Source organism: Mandrillus leucophaeus, unplaced genomic scaffold (assembly GCF_000951045.1).
Source record: "Mandrillus leucophaeus isolate KB7577 unplaced genomic scaffold, Mleu.le_1.0 Scaffold694, whole genome shotgun sequence".
In the NCBI taxonomy this organism is placed as follows: domain Eukaryota; kingdom Metazoa; phylum Chordata; class Mammalia; order Primates; family Cercopithecidae; genus Mandrillus; species Mandrillus leucophaeus.
In genome coordinates, this window is record NW_012107519.1 from 447,254 (window position 1) to 466,181 (window position 18,928).

The 18,928-nt window shown below is 39.0% G+C and overlaps 1 protein-coding gene across 1 annotated transcript in view; it reads right to left on the reverse strand.

Moving 5' to 3' along the window:
• REEP3 (receptor accessory protein 3) overlaps positions 1 to 18,625 on the reverse strand; it is a 64,268-nt gene extending 45,643 nt beyond the window's left edge. The window contains exon 1 of the mRNA XM_011964344.1: positions 18,556 to 18,625. Coding sequence (XP_011819734.1) covers positions 18,556 to 18,615 — 60 coding nt within the window. The 5' untranslated portion in view covers positions 18,616 to 18,625. The remainder of the gene's footprint in view (positions 1 to 18,555) is intronic.
• Positions 18,626 to 18,928: the final 303 nt, after the last annotated feature.

Below are 18,928 nucleotides of genomic sequence, written 5' to 3' on the forward strand. Positions count from 1 at the left end.
TCAAATAGAAAAGCTCCCTGTTTTATCCAACCCAGATGGCTTGGTTATGGGATTTTTCTCAGAGCTGTGCCAAGTTAGAAGTATGGTTGAAAAAAAGCTATTTGAAGTTAAATCCAAAGCGACTAGAGACTGTGGCTGAAAATAGTTTTTTTTTTTTTTTTTTTTAAAGATGGGGCATGTGTTGGGGGTGAGTATGTTAGCTTAGGATTGGTTTGAGCTCCCTCAACTTTGGGGTACTTCTTCCCCCACGCCCATCTAAGTAGGTTTTAACTGTCAGCGCCTCCCCAGTACTCCAATGACTGGGAGTTCTACTTTCAGATGCAGAACTGGCAGCAACATTGTTTACCTGCAGTTTCTAATTATCACTGCCAAAGACCTCACAGAATATCCTGTTGCTCTGAAGGAGAAAGCCTCACATTATATAAATGTATTTGGTGTTACAGTGAGTTAAAATGGGGCAGACTGTATGATACCTCTGCCCCAATATTGCACTGGTCTTCCCCAGTGCTGTTGAATCACAGCAGCCCTATATATCTCAACCCTGACCTCAGCAGAGTCTAAGAAACTTAAGAGATGGGAAAGTACAGATATGTTTAAAAATTAGATGATAATTAATTTAAAAGAAGTGTTGAAGATGCAAAAATCAGGAACTGCTTAAGGGAACTGTTCCCAGGAGCAGAATTTAGGAAGGAATGACTTCTCAGTCCCAAAATAACTCTCTCCATCCACACTGGCTGAGAATTCACACTTCACTTTTTATATTATTTAAAGTTCTATTGATTTATTTGGGATAATAAGCATTTGTAAGAGACACAGTTCCCTTTTAACAGGACCACACAGAATTTCTCAGGATTTTAGTATGGGAAAATAGACTATTCAAATATAGACTGGGCTACACAGCCATCCTACTGGTTATCTTAGTTCCCATCCCAAACTGTCATCCTACTTCCTTCTTTCTCTTGGTCTTGGTCCCACTTCTTAGGCACCTAGGCCGTATCTAACTTCACATAGTTGACTCCATCTGGATCCTTCCACAAGGGACCTTAACCTAGCCACCAAAAGAAATGCTTCATTCTCTAGGTGTCTGGCAAGGCTATGGCTGACTTAGTAAATGAAAAATTCCATTCTCTAGGGAAGATAACACTCCCTATATACTACTGTTGCTTTATAGTAGATTTGACAGCATACTTTAAACCTACAGTAAATATTTAAATGTCAAGAACTGGCCCTTATAATAGTAGGACCACATGGTCTTCCTAAGAAAGCAAAGACTGATAGAAAAAAAACTCCAGGGGCTGGGCACCATGGCTCACGCCTGTAGTCCCAGTACTTTGGGAGGCCGAGGTGGGCGAATCACGAGGTCAGGAGATTGAGACCATCCTGGCTAACATGGTGAAACCCTGTCTCTACTAAAAATACAAAAAATTAGCCGGGCGTGGTGGCGGGTGCCTGAAGCCCCAGCTACTTGGGAGGTGGAGGCTGAGGCAGGAGAATGGTGTGAACCCAGGAGGTGGAGCTTGCAGTGAGCTGAGATCACACCACTGCGCTCCAGCCTGGGCAACAGAGCGAGACTCCATCTCAAAATAAACAAAAAAACAAAACAACGACGACAACAAAAAAACAAAAGAAAAAAGAAAAAAAAACTCCGGGAAGACAAAATCTCCATCATGACTGAGAACAAACCTGTGTTATCAACTTACTTCTCTTCAAAAGTATGTGCAATCAACCACACAGAAAGAAAGTTCACATTTAGATGAGTGGGAAATAGGAGGAGGGCAGCAAATAACAGAGCAGAGAATACGGGATGCATGGGTAAAGAGGGACTGCCTGAGTGCCACGGTGGAGGCCCTAAGGAAACAGAGGTGTACAGAGGCTGCAGAGAACTATGAAAGAAGGGTGGGTGATTATAAAGGGAAACTTCACTGACGGAGACATTTGGTCTAGAGCTAGCCACAAAAAATGGAAACTAGGAGGAAGTCCTACTTAATAGCCTTATTCCCCTAATTGTATCTTATAGTTAATTTTGCTAAAATATTATTTTTCTATAATATATTCCAAGTTGTTAATCAATTTACATAAGATGTTTCTAAAATCAACTATTTGCTTACATAAACATGTATGTTTTTAAAAGCACACAGCCTAGTGAACGTGTGGTGAAGGGCTGCCCGAGTGCCACAGTAAAATAAGATACTGCTTAATGAGTGGTTTTCAACTTGGCTGTGGATAGGAATCACATGGTGATTACAAAGAGATTACATAGATTCTGAGTCCTCATCATCACAAGGTGCAGAGAGAGGGCAGACAGATGTTTAAAAGACAAGCTCCACCAGTGGTTTTGATGTGTAACCAGAGTTGAGGACATGCACAGAATCCTCACGATGTGAACTGTGATCTACAGACTAGCAGCACTGGCATCACCTGGAAGCCTGTTGGAAATGCAGAATCTCAAGCCCAGGCCAGAACTATTAAATCAGAATCTGCATTTTAGCAGAATCCCAGGGGATTGGCATGATCATTAAATTTTGAGAAGCACTGCAGTGAGAGGCTGCGCTGTGCATGTTCTGACAGTATCAACTAGAGGAAGGTGGTGCCATTTCCGAAGAGAATGTAAGAGCCTCACGTTTAGAGAAAAGACGAACTCGGTATTGTGAGATAATTTGTTCAGTGTAAACATTTAAAATGTACCCTTACTTTCATAATACTGTTTGGGCACATCATCATTTAAAAGAAAAATACCAATAAGCTAAAAAAAAAAAAAGGAGCTGAGCCTTTAGCATACTTCTCAAGGCACTGTTCATAGCTATCAATTGAGTAGATAAAAGAATTTTAAAAGATACAATTTAAAAACTCTATTCTGATAGCAGAGAGAGAATTTTTTTTTTTTTTTTGATACAGGGTCTTGCTCTGTCACCCAGGCTAGAGTGCAGCAGCATAATCATAGCTCACAGCAGCATGGAACTCTTGGGCTCAAGCGGTCTTCCTCCCTCAGCCTCCTGAGTAGCTGGGACTACAGGCACATGCCACCACATCCAGCTAATTTTTCCTTATTTTTTATTTTCCGTAGAGACAGAGTCTTGCTATGTTGCCCAGGCTAGTCTCAAACTCCTGGGTTCAAGCAATCCTCCTACCTCAGCCTCCCAAAGTGCTGGGATTATAGACATGAGTTGCCACACACAGCCAAGAGAAAAAATTTAAGGTAAATATTTGTATAATACGTTTCAATGCATTTTAATTTTTTTATAGTTTTTCAAAAAATCTTTATCATTTTACATTTCCATTATATATCGGGTGCTTTTAAAGTTATGACGTTTTGGAGAGTGATTTTATTTCATGTATTTAGCTACAATCTTCAGGAATAGCTTTAGCTTTTATATTTTTAGGAGGACCTTTCACGGTGTGATGGCAATCTGGTTGACAATCTGATTATTACAGCTGTAGTTGGTAAAGCACTATATTTTTAAAATTACATAATGGAAAGATGATGTACGTGTCTGGGTATTCCAAAGACAGATCCTAGTATTGTGTGAAAGAGGAAACATCATTGCATAAATAATATAACCTTCAGCTGAAAAGGAAAAAATAGGTCTATCTGATGTTATTAGAAAACACTCTTTTTAATTTGTTTAGAGGCAGGATCTCACTCTCTCCCCCAGGCTGGAGTGCAGTGGCATAATTCGAGCTCACTGCAGCCTCAGCCTCCTGGGCTCAGGTGATTCTCTTGTCTTAGTCTCCCAAGCAGCTGGCACTATAGGTACATGTCTCTATGCCCGGCTATTTTTATTTTTTTTGTAGAGATAGGGTCTTGCTATGTTACCCAGGCTGGTCTGCTGTGCTCAGGTGATCCTCCTGCCTTGGCCTCCAAAAGTGCTGGGATTACGGGCATGAGCCATTATGCCTGGCCCACTTTTTAATAAAAATTATAGGTAGTTTAATATTTTCTGTGTCACTTAAATTTAGTATTGCTTGATTAAACTCTTTTCTTGTTTTTCAGTTTTTTTCAGTCCTTTTCTACCTCACCTTATATCTTAGTTATTTCAAGTGTTTATTTTATTAAACTTATTCAAAGAAACTCCTAGATACACTAATTTACCTGATTTTGTTTTTATTGTTTGCTTTTATATTGCTTTATTCATCCTACATTTCTTACAGATTCTTTTAATTTTGATTTTTCTTCTTTCCTTTTCAAAATAGTCTTTAAAAGCTATCATAGCTGGATGCAGTGGCTCACACCTGTAATCCCAGCACTCTCAGAAGCTGAAGTGGGATGGATGGTCACTTAAGTCTAGGAGTTTGAAACCTGCCGAGGCAACATAGTGAGACCCCCGTCTCTAGAAAAAAATCAAAAATTAGCTGGGCATGGTGGCACACATCTGGAGTCCCAGCTACTGAGGAGGCTGAAGTTGGAGGATAGCTGAAGCCCAGAGCATTGAGGCTGTGGTGAGCTTTGATCACACCACTGCACTCCAGCCTGGGTGACAAAGCAATACCACCCCCCACCTCAGAAAAAACAACAACAACAACAACAAAAACTCAGCTATTATAGTAAAGCATATAAATTATGATATATATTACTATCATTTCAATTTTTTATAATTTATTACTACATTGTTGATTTCTCTTATAGTCAATGATTATTTCTCCTGTGTGGAAATTACTGGTATTTTCTTCAAAGTAGTGAGCTTATGTTTTCTGAAAAAGGGAAGGCAAACACTGGCTGCCTCTGAATTCAGGTCTCCCCGCCGTGAGGGTGATACCAGTTGAGTTTGCTGGTTATTGTAGCTTTTATGGTTTTAAACTATTCCATCACTAGGGATTAGGGTGGGGGTGGCTAGGCCTCCCTCCAACTTACTTCTTAGCAGCATTTCCTTTAATGGAAACAACTGTTTCGGTCCGGTTTAAAAAATCCATTTCCATTGGCACTACAGTTGGTAACATTCTTCCTAGATTTTAGCAAAAGCCTGATTGCGTAGCCTCTTAGGTTTAAGAATTACTGTGAGAATTTCTTTTTCTATGTGTATGTTTTCCAAAGCATTTTCATTGGAAGCTAAAAGAGGACAGGCAGCTGTGAGTTGGCTAGCTACATCCTAGTGTGAACACTGTGGAAATGCTTTCAATTTACTTCAGAAGGGTCAAGGGTTCCTTGAATTCACATTCTAAAATTTTGGATGAAACCCTGTTAGGCATTTATTTTAAATCCTCCTATTACATAATCTTATTCAAATGTAATACTTACTTTCCTAAAGTTAGATCTGTTGTAATAATCCCAAGGTGATCATAAAGAAATTGTTTTTAGAAAACACAATGAAGGGCCTGGTGTGGTGGCTCAGGCCTGTAATCCCAGCACTTTGGGAGGCTGAGGTGGGCAGATCACTTGAGGTGAGGAGTTTGAGATCAGCCTTGCCAACATGGTAAAACCCCATCTGTACTAAGAATATAAAATTGGCTGGGTGCGGTAGCTCAGCCTGTAATCCCAGCACTTTGGGAGGCCGAGGTGGGTGGATCACCTGAGGTCAGACGTTCAAGACCAGCCTGGTCAACATGGTGAAACTTCGTCTCTACTAAAAATACAAAAATTAGCCGGGTGTGGTGGCAGGCACCTGTAATCCCAGCTACTCGGGAGGCTGAGGCAGGAGAATCGCTTGAACCCAGGAATTGGAGGGTGCGGTGAGCCGAGATCACACCACTGCACTCTAGCCTGGGCGACAGAGTGAGACTCCATCTCACGGGGGGGGAAAAAAAAAAAAAAAAAAAAAGAAAAGAATATAAAATTATCCAGGCATGGTGGCGGGTGCCTGTAAACCTAGCTACTCGGGAGGCTGAGGCAGGATAACTGCTTGAACCAGGGAGACGGAGGTTGCAGTGAGCTGAGATGTGTCATTGCACTCTAGCCTGAGTGACAGAGCGAGACTCCATCTCCAAAAAAAAAAAAAAAAAAAACACATAATGAAGAATATAAAATACTTGATGATTATAACAGTACCAGTTATTTTACCAGTGAAGTGTTATGCTATATATATTATATATAAAATAGTAAACATATGAAAAATTAGGTTTATAAAGAAATAATAACCTAATTTAAGTAAGCACACATGAATTCAGTGTATGTCAGCTAAAATTAAATGTTAAAGTTATTTTCAAGCATTGAAAAAACAATAGTATATATTACTTTATTTTTCTTTTTATGTTTCGTGATAGGGTCTTGCTCTCTTGCCCGTGGTGGAGTGCAGTGGCATGATCTTGGGCTCACTGCAGCCTTGAACCGCTACACTTGAGTGATCCTCCCACATCAACCTCTCGAGTGGCTGGGACTACAGGCATGTACCATCACACCTGGCTAATTTTTGTATCCTTTTGGTAGAGACGGGGTTTCACCATGTTTTCCTAGGTGGTCTCAAACTCCTGGACTCAAGCAGTTGATCCACCCACCTCGGCCTCCCAAAGTGCTGAGATACAGGTGTGAGCTACCATACCCGGCCATATATTACTTTAAATCTATTTTCTAAGTGAACACATTTAAAAACCAATGTTAATGATATAATAAGTCTTACTTAATATCACAGAGTAACTTGGCTGGGCGCAGTGGCCCAAGCCTGTAATCCCAGCACTTCGGGAGGCCGAGGCAGGTGGATCATGAGGTCAGGGGTTTGAGACCAGCCTTGCCAATATGGTGAAACCCTGTCTCTACAAAAAATATAAAAATTAGCTGGGCGTGGTGGCGGGTGCCTGTAATCCCAGCTACTCGGGAGGCTGAGGCCGGAGAATCACTTGAACCTGGGAGATGGAGGTTGCAGTGAGCTGAGATTGTGCCACTGCACTCCAGCCTGGGTGACAGAGCAAGACTCTGTCTCTAAATAAATAAATAAATATCGTAGAGTAAGTCAACTGCAAGTATCCCACTCACAAAGTCAATTTGGAAATTTGGGTAAAGATGGTAAACTGAATATACAAATTCAGTTTCACTCCCTCTACAAATATTAAAACAACAGTAAAGTGATTTTTAAAGACGGCATAAGCTCAGAAGAATATAGAAGAGAACATAAGAATTTTGGAGCCATGAAGGAAATGGATAAGTAGTAACTGAGTTAGGAGACCTGAGAAAACTGAGCAGCAAGCTGGCAGGGGGAAAAACTGAGAAGCAACCTAACTCTACACTACAGAGCTTGCCAAAAAAAATGGTGGCAAAATTCCTGGTCAAAAGGGGTACAGAGGCTGGGTGCAGTGGTTCATGCCTAATAATCCTGGCAATTTCTGAGGCCCAGGTGGATGGATAGCTTGGACCCAGGAGCTCAAGAACAGCTTGGGCAACATAGCAAGATCTCATCTTTACTTAAAAGAAAAAAAAAGGTAAAAAAACCAAAAGAAAAATAGCCAGATACGGTGCCATGTGCCTGTAGTTGCAGCTACGGGGGAAGCCAAGGAGGGAGGATCGCATGAGCCCAGGAGTTGGAGCTTGCAGTGAGCTACGATGGCACCACTGCACTCCATCCTGGGCAACAGAGTAAGACCCTGTCTAACAAAACAAAAAGGATGAGGGTACTAAAGGTAGGAAGGATGGCTGTACATCTGCTTAAGGAGAAGGGAGACCCCAAGATACCTTCTCACTCCAGAAGCCTGTCAATGTCCCTTCTTCCCCAGGGAAACCCTTATGTTTATTCTCTGGAAAGGGTGAATCAGGGGGTTTCTGGATTTGCAAATCTCCAGTACAACTGAGAGTGGGGCTAACAGGGATCTAGTAAAAGTTTATAAACTGAATGTTGAGCACCCCCAAGTCTTATTCTCCCAGTAGGATACTGGTAACCAAGTACCTTTCATAATGGAAGAGTCTTCTCTGAAGAATCTGACTGGCACAAGAGAAAATACCTAAAGATATAGACATTGATAACTTTCCAAGAAATGGTTGTTATGGGTTGAATGGTGTTCCCAAAACAGATGTGTTAAGGTCCACTCTAGACTGAATTAGGTCTTCCCAAAATTCACAGGTTGAAGTCCTAACTTCAAATATGTCTATATTTGGAGTTAGGGCCTTTATGGTGGTAATTAAGGTTAAATGAGGTCACACTGTGAAGCTCTACTGTAGGGCTAGTGTCCTTACATGAAAAGGAAAAAGAGGAATATTTCTCGCCATGTGCACACATCAGAAAGACCATGTGATGACATATGGGAGGGTGGCTGCCTTACAAGCCAGGAAAAGAGCCCTCACAGGAAACCAACCCTGGCAGCAACTTGATGTTGGCCTTCCAGTCTCCAGAACTGTGAGAAAATAATTCCTGTTGTTCCAGTCAATCAGTCCATGGTTTTTGTTATGGTAACACAAGCTGACTAACACACAGTCCTAAACCCCAATCCCTCAGAATGTGACCTTATTTGGAAATAGGGTCATTGAAGATGTAGTTAAATGAAGTTATGTGACTGGTGTCTTTTTAAGATGAAGAGACAAAAGAGACATGCAGAGACATGAGGGGTGAGTCCTATGTGACGATGGAGGTAGACTGTGGAGGTAGACTGAAGTGCTGGCAACAATCAGCAGCTAGGAATTCACAAGGAATGATTCTCCTCAACAGGTTTCTGAGGGAGTGTGGCCCTGTCAATATCTTATGAAATTAATGACTTCGAGCCTCCAGAAATTGTGAGATAATACATTTCTGTTGTTTTAATCCACACTGCTTGTAGTACGTCCTTATGGCAGCCATAGGAACATATACGATGGTCTAGTCAGATCACTCTACAGTGAAGATCACATTCAACAAGCCCTTTCATGGGCACAGAGCTCCAGGCAGATTTTCATTATTATCCTAAAAACTCAGCAGAGAACCAGAGATCATCCAACATTTGAGGAAATTATACATGAAAAACAGAGGCTGAAACAAACGTAAAACGAATTCAAAGGAAAGACTATGTAGAAAGAAGAAAATGTCCGGCTGGGTGCAGTGGCTCAAGCCTGTAATTCCAGCACTTTGGGAGGCCGAGACAGGCGGATTACCTGAGGTCAGTAGTTAAAGACCAGCCTGACCAACATGGAGAAACCCCATCTCTACTGAAAATACAAAATTAGCTGGGTGTGGTGGCACATCCCTGTAATCCCAGTTACTTGGGAGGCTGAAACAGGAGAATAGCTTGAACCCTGGAGGCAGAGGTGGCGGTGAGCCAAGATTGCACTATTGCACTCCAGCCTGGGCAACAAGAGAAAAACTCCGCCTCAATAAATAAATAAATAAATAAATAAATAAATAAATAAATAAGAACATGTCCAAAAAACTGTCAGTCACAAAGCACATAGGTGCAGAAATTAAAAGATCAATTGAAGAGTTAGAAGGTAAAACTGAGAAACTCAATCAGAAAGTAGAACAAAAAGAGACAGGAAAGAGAAGGGAAAAGATTTAAAAACAATTGGAGAATCAGTCCAAGTGCCTTATAAATGAATAAAAGGAATTCTAGACAGAACAACAGTGAAAATGGAGTACAGAACAGTATTAAAGAGATAATTTTAACCAAATTTCTCAGAGCTGAAGCAAAAAGGATTCCCAGATTAAAAGGGACTACTGAGGATTTAGCAAAATTGATTATAACGGATTCATGCACCAAAGCACATCATCATGAAATTTTAAAACAACAGGAAAATAGAAAATATCCCACAAGCTTCCTGAATGGGGAGAAAAACAGGTAAGAATCATAATGGCTTCAGCCTTCTCAACAGCAATATCAGAAGTTAAAGACAATGAAGAAATGCTCCCAAAATTCTGAAGGAAAATGATTTCCAACCTAGCATCTCAAGCAATTGACTTCTTGGGGGCCAGGTGCGGTGGCTAACACCTGTAATCCCAGCACTTTGGGAGGCTGAGGCGGGCAGATCACGAGGTCAGGAGTTCAAGACCAGACTAGCCAATATGGTGAAACCTCATCTCTACTAAAAATACAAAATTAGCCACGCATGGTGGCACATGCCTGTGATCTCAGCTACTTGGGAGGCTGAGGCAGAAGAATTGCTTGAATCCGGGAGGCAGAGGTTCCAGTGAGCCAAGTCACCCACTGCACTCTAGCCTGGGCGACAGAGCGAGACTGTCTCAGAAAAAAAAAAAAAAAAAAAAAGAAATTGACTCTCATTATAGACTTCTCAGGAAGGATGCATTTTATCAAAATGAAGAAATTAAGTAATTAAGAAATCAGAGAATCCAAAACAAGAACCAATCTGGAATGTCTAATGGAGGGGAATGCACTGAGAAGAAATGCACAGAACTCTAGGAAAGTGTGGGTCTGGATACACAGTAAGAACGGAGAATACCACACAAATGAAACAAGATAGTGAATAACACCAGAGTAAAGAATGGTAATGGCAGGACACTGTAGAGATCAGCTGTGAATAGTGTTTACATAATGAAAATGATTGTATGACAGGTACTATTATGTTTAAGGTACTGATATAAATGCTTTATGTGCATTCATATAATATAATGAAATAATATATTCATTATTTACTACTACTTACTGATTAGAAAATTGAGGCACAGAAAGGTCAAATAACTTGTCCAAAGGCACAGCTAGTAATGGGTAGGGCTAGGATGAAACCTAGGGAGCCTGTTTCCAGACATTGTGCACTTTAGCTCTATATTCGATTGCTTCTAATTTTGTCTAAATAATATAAATATTGAATATTGAGCTAACCAAATTATACTGCAATGATTCTGGGAAGCTATAAGAACAGAGAAATATGCAGGTGTATAGTGGCATTGGGTAACTGCTAAATCATCTTTCATAGAAGGAAGTTAACTCATGACGTCCATCTGAAAAATTAAGAAACAGCAGAGTAAGCATGTTATTTGGAATATGGCAATAAATGCTAAAAGATTCAGATAAAAGAATTTGAAGTAATTGCCTCTAGAGAGTTAGACATAGGGACGGGAGCCTGGGGAACTATTGTTTTCCATAATAAGTCTTGTAACTAATTGACTTTTTACATTATAAGTAAATACTGCTTTGATAAAAATAAAAACTAAATTAGAATAGAAAATACACAGACAAGCAAGCAGCCTGACAAAACGAATTTTCAGTAAAAATCCCATCATAATTAGTAGACTAATCTCTAAACTTTCTAAATTATTAAAACTCTTAAATGAAATGAATATTTTTTATCAAAAATATCAAAAGATACCTAGGAAACACTTCTTGAGAACAAATAAAAGTTCTTTAGTATGTTTTTCCCCTTCTATTTCTACTCCAAAGTTAGTAGACAACATCAGATTTCATTATCAATAAGATCTGCAGAACTGGCATATTTGTTCTATATTTGTGGTAAATTTGTTCATTTTCATATCACCTAAATAGTCGAAATTAGGTCACTTTCAAAAACCAAGTCAGCAGACTTTTAGAGGGCCATTTCTAGGCCTTTTAAAGAGTAATCTCCCAGTTTTTCCTGTTCTTTGTTCTTGCTCACAGTAAATCTCAGAACCAAATGTCTGATTTTGATTTGTAAGTGCTGTTAGCCAATCTTTTCATTGCTGCTTTCTCCAGCATTCTTAGAATAAGAACACTGGTTTCCTAGAAAAGCTACAGCAATTACACATGACTTGGAAGTAAACACTCTATTTTCAAGTCATGAGATGGAATGAGCCTGAAAAAATTTGCAAAACCATACTAATTCTTCAGTAAGTTTACATTTCAATTACTGCAAGACTGAAAGTCTTTAAGTAGGCCATATCAGCCACACTATGCAGGAAATTATATCCTAGGAAAGCTCTGTTTTAAAAATAGGCAAAGGAAGAAAGGAAGGTTGCCAAAATACACAGTACTTTCCATTTGTTTTGATTTGAACACAGCATCTGTTTTATCAGGTGCAATCTACCATTTGCAGGCTTAAGGGGAATGGTAGTAGTTAGGGTGGGAAGAAGTAAATTAACCGAAAATGTTTGCTTTCTGAAAATAATTTTGAAGTAGAGAGCAGTGGAATTTAGGTCATAACCAAATACCACAAAGAAACTAGGTTTTGGGATAAATGTTAAGACTGGATTGTATTCTCCCTAACCCAGCAGAATCAAAGCTGGTAAACTACATCAGTCCACTTAAGAAATGTACATGCTATTAAGCACAATATTTGATGTCTACTTAAAAGTCAACTTTTCTCATTTATTTATTCAAGAAATATTGAGTACCTATTATCAGCAGGTACTGTTCTAAGTACAGGCATATAGTAATTAATAAAACAACAAAACACTTCCCCATGGAGTTCATTCTGGTGGGAACACAAACATATACAAATAAAGAATATAACATCTGATACTATAAGGTGCTATTAAAAACATAACAGGGCAATTTAAGAAGGTTAATTTTACTAAGAAAATACCATGTATAAAACAAAGCAAATTTGGATAGGATTACTGTATAGGAAAACTTTATGAGGACAGAGTTCTGATAAAACTGTTAAGAGTCAGTTTAACAATGAGAACACATGGACACAGGGAGGGGAACATTACATACCGGGGCCTGTGGGAGGGTCAGGGGCAAGGAGAGGGAGAGCATTAGGACAAATACCTAATGCATGTGGGGCTTAAAACCTAGGTGACGGGTTGATGGGTGCAAACCACCATGGCACATGTATACCTATGTAACAAACCTGCACGTTCTGCACATGTATCCCAGAACTTAAAATATAATTAAAAAAAAAGTCAATTTAAATCAGATGGCTAAGTTTAGGACTTAGCCTTGCACTGGGTGCAAGCAAATAATGTTCAAAATTTTTGTCAGAGTAAAACTAGATTGGAAATACTTAGAAGACTGTCAAGATTTAAGGGATTTTCTTTATTTTTTTTTTTCAAAGGAGGAACTTTACAGAATTTTCAAAAACTTGTATTTCATTTTGAACCTCTTTGTTCACACGTGATTTCAACGCTGGTGGGTCCTGCCCTGGTAAGCTGCCTGATTGTCCTTCTTGAAAAATATCTACATGGCTGTGGCCCATGAACGTCCAGCTTTGAATTAATCAGGTGCACATTCACTGGCTGGTTGTAAAGGTTGTTTCAACTTTTACATGAAGCTAGAATCTTCACCTGTGTTTCCAAAGGTAGCATGGTAGAATAGAATGAATAAAATACTAGAAACACAAGATCTCTGATCTGGTACCAATTCTGTCTTTATAATCCATGTGACTCCAGGTAAATTCACTTCTCTAAGCCTGTAATACTGGAATATTTTCTATGCCAACTTCATAGGACTGCAGTAAGAATCAGTGAGATATTATTGGAGTAGGCAGAAAAATGCCCTCTCTCCCCTGAAGATGTCTGTGTCTTAATCTCCGGAAACTGTAAATATGTTAGGTTACACTGTAAAGGAGAAATAAGGTTGTAGATGAAATTAGGGTTGCTTATCAGCTGACCTTGAAATGGGAAGTTTATCCTGGATTAATCAGGTGGGCCCAATGTAATCACAAGAGTCCTTATAAGTGGAAAAGAAGGCAGAAGAGAGAGAACCAGAGAGAGAGCATCATGAAAAGGTCTCAGTACAACATTGCTGGGTTTGAGGATGGAAGAATAAAGCCGTAAGCCAAGGGATGTGGGCAGCCTGTAGAAGCTGGAGGAGACAGGGAAACAGACTTTCCTCTAAACCCTCCAGAAGGTGCGAGGCTGTGAACTCATTTTAGGTTTCTGACCTCTAGGACTGTAAGAGAATAAATTTATGTTGTTCTAAGCCAGTAAGAGTGTGATAATTTGTTTCAAAAAATTATCTTATCCAGGGTAGCAAATGAAAACAATAGACAAAAGTACTTTGAAACTGGTAGGAAATCATATAAATGGGAAATATTATTATTCCAAGGTGACATCTCAACTTAGTCTCTCTAGCAGCCTCCCCGGGATCCCACCACCCCACCCGAGGGTCTCACTCTGTCTGTCATCCAGGCTGGAGTGCAGTGGTGCAATCAGGACTCACTGCAGCCTGGACCTCCCAGGCTCAGGTGATCCTCCCACCTCAGCCTCCTGAGTGGCTGGAACTACAGGCACACACCACCACCATGCCCTGCTAATTTTTGTGTTTTTTGTAGATACGGGGTTTCACCATGTTGCCCAGGTTGGTCTCAAACTCCTGGGCTCAAGAGATCTGCCTGCTTCAGCCTCCCAAAGGGCTGGGATTACAGGTGTAAGCCACTGCACGAGGCCTCTCTAGCAGCCTTGATAGCAGGCAGTATGGTTGTTGGGAGGTCTTCAGAGATGATACATTTCCCTGTCAAAGGCAGATGCCCTGTCCTTGTTTCAGTGCCTGACCATTTATTTTGCTTTTAGTTCTCATTTTATTTGTGAAGTAGAGTTGATTACCATGTAATTATCAAACCAGTTCTAGCCACCTGCCTTTCACCTTCCCTAGTTTCTCCTCAATTACTCATTATTCTGGTCTTCTCAAACGGATGGTTAAGAAAACCTTTTTTCAGGGTACTAGGCTTAATACCTGGGTGATGAAAGAGTCTGTAACACACACCCCCATTACACAAATTTACCTATATAACAACCTGCCCAAACCCTAAACTTACAATCAAAGTTACATAGAAACAAATGCTTTTCAGAATCATAGTATTACTGCAAAATTATGTACAGATAATTCCAGCTTTATTAATGAGTATTCTCTAAAAACAACTGTGCAAAGCTTTATGCTCACTATGTAACTAAATATACACATATACATATATCTCAATACATATCATGTTTATAGTTTTCTCATCAGTTTGAATGCAATGGATTCTCTTCCATGGCTTAAATTATCTTCACACTTGATCTTAGCCAAAGTGCCAAGAAGCAATTAAATTATCTTTATGAAGTTGAATAAAAATTTCAGGGTTAGACCATCCTTACTAATCCCCAATTTACAAAATAATCTAGTAATGAAAATCTGAGTGTTGTATCAAGGGTAATAAGACACACAAATTCTTGTTTTTAAGTCTTTTTTTGTTGTTGTTTTTAAGTCTTTAAAAATTAATATTCACAAAGTTGAATTGATGCACAACATTTATAAATGGATTTATCTTTCTGATTTTTATTTTATTATTATTATTATTTTTTTTTTGACACAGGGTTTCATTCTGTTGTCCAGGTTGGAGTGCAGTGGCGGGATCATGGCTCACTGCAGTCTCGATTCCTGGGCTCAGGTGATTCTCCCACTTCAGCCTCTCCAGTAGCTGGGACTACAGGCATGCGCCACCATACCCAGCTAATTTTTATATTTTTTTGTAGAGACAGGGTTTCACCATGTTGGTCAGGCTGGTCTCAAACTCCTGGTCTCCAGTGATCCACCCGCCTTGGCCTCCCAAAGCGTTAGGATTACAGTTGTGAGCCACTGCACATGGCCAAACCTATTTTTTATTACAGTTTATTTACTATTTTTGTATTTCTTATTGCTATCCCTTTACCTTTGACTTTTAGGGATGGTATTTCTGTGCTTACTGATAATATCCTCAAGTTATTAGAGCTTCTCATCTAAACATTTTAAATTTGTGCTTAGCTTTTTTCCTAAAAGAAAAAAAAAAAGCAGATTTGGGAGAAAAGATGGGAGAATACCGTAAGCACAAATATATATACAATGCACACACACACAGCAGCACACCAAATTATATATATCCTGGGCTTCTAGAATGCTTTCTAGGTGAAGTGGGCCCAATGTTGAGAGACATAATAATCTGTACTTCAACTGTACATTTAATTAGATTAAAAAAAAGATCTAATTTAGTAACAATATAAAAAAGATTCCAAATAGGGAGATGGTTCCCATTTATTAAGCACTGGCCAGAAGTAGATTCTTCAACTCATATTTTCATGGTGTTTGGAAATTATGGCCAACTCTTACTTTTATCTTCCAAAAGATAATTCCAATTAAAATATCACACAGTAGGGCAGTGTTGTCTATGGGATTTTACAAGGCTGTAAAAGCACTACTATGTTACTGTAAGTATATTAATAATACAATAATGAAAACAATAGGCAAAAGTACATTATTTGACAGTAATTTCATGTCACTGAATATAGTAAAAAAAAATTTGGGAGTTGGGCACCGTGGCTCATGCCTGTAATCCCAGCACTTTGAGAGGCTGAAGTAGGTGGATAACCTGGGGCCAGGAGTCCAAGACCAACCTGGGCAACATAGTTAAGACCCTGTCTCTATGAAAAATAATAAAAAAAAATTAGCTAGGCATGGTGTACAGGGCTGCAGTCCCAGCTACTCAGGAGGCTGAAGTGGGAGGATCACTTGAGCCCATGAGGTCCAGGCTACAGTGAACTATGATGGTGCCACTGCATTCCAGCTTGGGTGATAACAGCAAGACCCTGTCTCAAAAAAAAAAAAAAAAAAAAAAAAATTCTGGGTTGTATTTCAGGGTTAGGGGCTTTTCTCATTTCTTTATTTCTAGTGATTAGTATTTCATTTTATAAAAGTATTAGTTGGCCGGGCATGGTGGCTCACGCCTGTAATCCCAGCACTTTGGGAGGCCGAGGCGGGTGGATCCAGACGAGGTCAGGAGATCCAGACCATCCTGGCTAACACAGTGAAACCCCATCTTTACTAAAAATACAAAAAAATTAGCCGGGCGTGGTGGCAGGTGCCTGCAGTCCCACCTACTCAGGAGGCTGAGGCAAGAGAATGGCGTGAACTTGGGAGGCGGAGCTTCCAGTGAGCCGAGATCGCACCACTGCACTCCAGCCTGGGTGACAGAGCAAGACTCCGTCTCAAAAAAAAAAAAAAAAAAATTATTAGTCTATGACTTATTGGAAAAACAAAAGTGGTCTTGTACCACAGGCAGCTTGAGAAGCACTATTAACAGACGCGCTGGCATCTAGAAGCTAATGTGTGCCAGCACTGTAAAACAACATGCAAAGTATTTACTCCAACTTATATTAAAATATGAACCTTCAAGCCATGTATAAAATGAACTTAAATTACCAGGACTTAATATGGTTCCATCTCTTAAGATTAATTTCACCAATCCTAGGTCCAAAAGATACATATAATAAAAGGATAGAAAAATTTCAGAGCCCAACTACGTAACTTATTTACCTCTGCCAGATATATTCCACCATTTTGACTTGTATTAATATATACTTCACTTTAGAAGTTAGTTTTATATACAAGAGAAAAAAATAACGTAAAAGTTTAATAAAGTGAGTTAGTTATAAAAGTTTCAGAGTCTATCCCTTCCTCCCACCCCCAAAAACCCTGAAAATATAAAGAATCATGATCTAATCCCTGATCATTTGACCAACTGGATGACAAGACTATCATCCAAGATTCCTTACAAAGAACCACAGCTATACATCCCAAAGAATCAAACGCAGGTGCTCAAACAAATCCTTGTATGTGAATGCTTGTAGCAATACTATTCATAATAGCCAAAAGACAGAACAATTCATATGTCTGTCAACAGATGAATGGATAAGCAAAATGTCATATATCCATACAGCAGAATGTTACTCAGCCATAAAAAGGAATGTAAAACATTCGAAATAAAATACATACTAAGATATGTATGAACCTTAAAAACACGCTGAGTGAAAGAAGACAGACACAAAAGGTCACATATTATATGATTCTATTTGTAAGAAATATACAGGATATGTAAACACATACAGACAGCAGATTGGTGGTTGTCAGTGACTTGGGCACAGGGTTTTATTTGGAGTGATGAAAATATTTTGGAACTAGAGTTGTATTATATTGTATTATATATACGTGTAATATTGTGAATGCATCAAATGCCTCTGAAATGGTTAATTTTATGTTATGTGAATGTCACCTCAATTTTAAAGAAAGAGTCATAGTTATTGATGTGCTGTTATCTCAGTATTGACTGCTTATCCTGTTGATTACCACCACCAATACAATATGCTTTTGCTATTCTCTAAAAATTCACTCCATCACACATACCAAACTATATCAGGATTTATAGGTGGGGAAGGCTATTTACTATTACATAGTATGAATAAAATGGGAAATGAGGAGAACTTCAGAAATGATAAAAAATAAATATTAGTGACAGAAAAAGAAAATTAGGGAATAGGGAAGAGGAAACTAAAAACAAAGAAATACTGAGGACTCATCGCAAATCAGAACAAAATCATTACAAATGAAGTCTGACTCCAGAAGGAAAAAAGATGGCAGTTGTCAATGGTGATGGAGTATCTGTATATTTATATAGATTAGAAAGTGATGAAATACCTAAAAAAGAAGAAAAAGGCTTTGGGGCCAGAGAGATATTCTCGATGTACCTATAAATTTATAAGGCAAAAAGTCCCACAACTCCCCTCCCCAAGTCAAACAAACAAAAGTTCTCCAACCCCTTATTACACGGGAATTTATAGACTAAATCAAGACCTATTCAGTTACTCATCTTGGGAACCATATACTTATTTTTATTGAAACTCCACTTTGGGGTTATCTTCAAAGATTTTTAAAAAGATTAGTTTTGTTACTTCACATTCATAACACCTTTTAACCCAAAACGTTACTCCAGCCGTTTCTAAGAGAATAGCAGTTTTTCAGGGTGTATCATTAAAATATTAAACTCAGATTAATCACTCATAAAACTATACTTACATATTCCTTCACGTTTTTTGTTTTCACAGCTTTGTATGAATAATATGCAGGATAAAGCATTCCAAACACCAGCCTAAAAGTAAAAAAAATGAGAATACTGTTCAAACACAACAATGCCCTGCAGAAAGGCTGATCCATTTTACATTCCTATACATTGCCGATCATCAGCACCATCGTTAGGGAAAAAAACAAAACAAAACAACAACAACAGAAAAAACTTTTGCGAGCTAAATAGGAGAAAAACAATAACTTTATAGCTATTTTAATGTGCATTTCTCTTTTTTTTTTTTTTTTCGAGACAGGGTCTCCTGTCGCCCAGACTGGAGTGCAGTGGTGTGGTATCAGCTCACTGCAGCCTCCGTCTCCCAGGTTC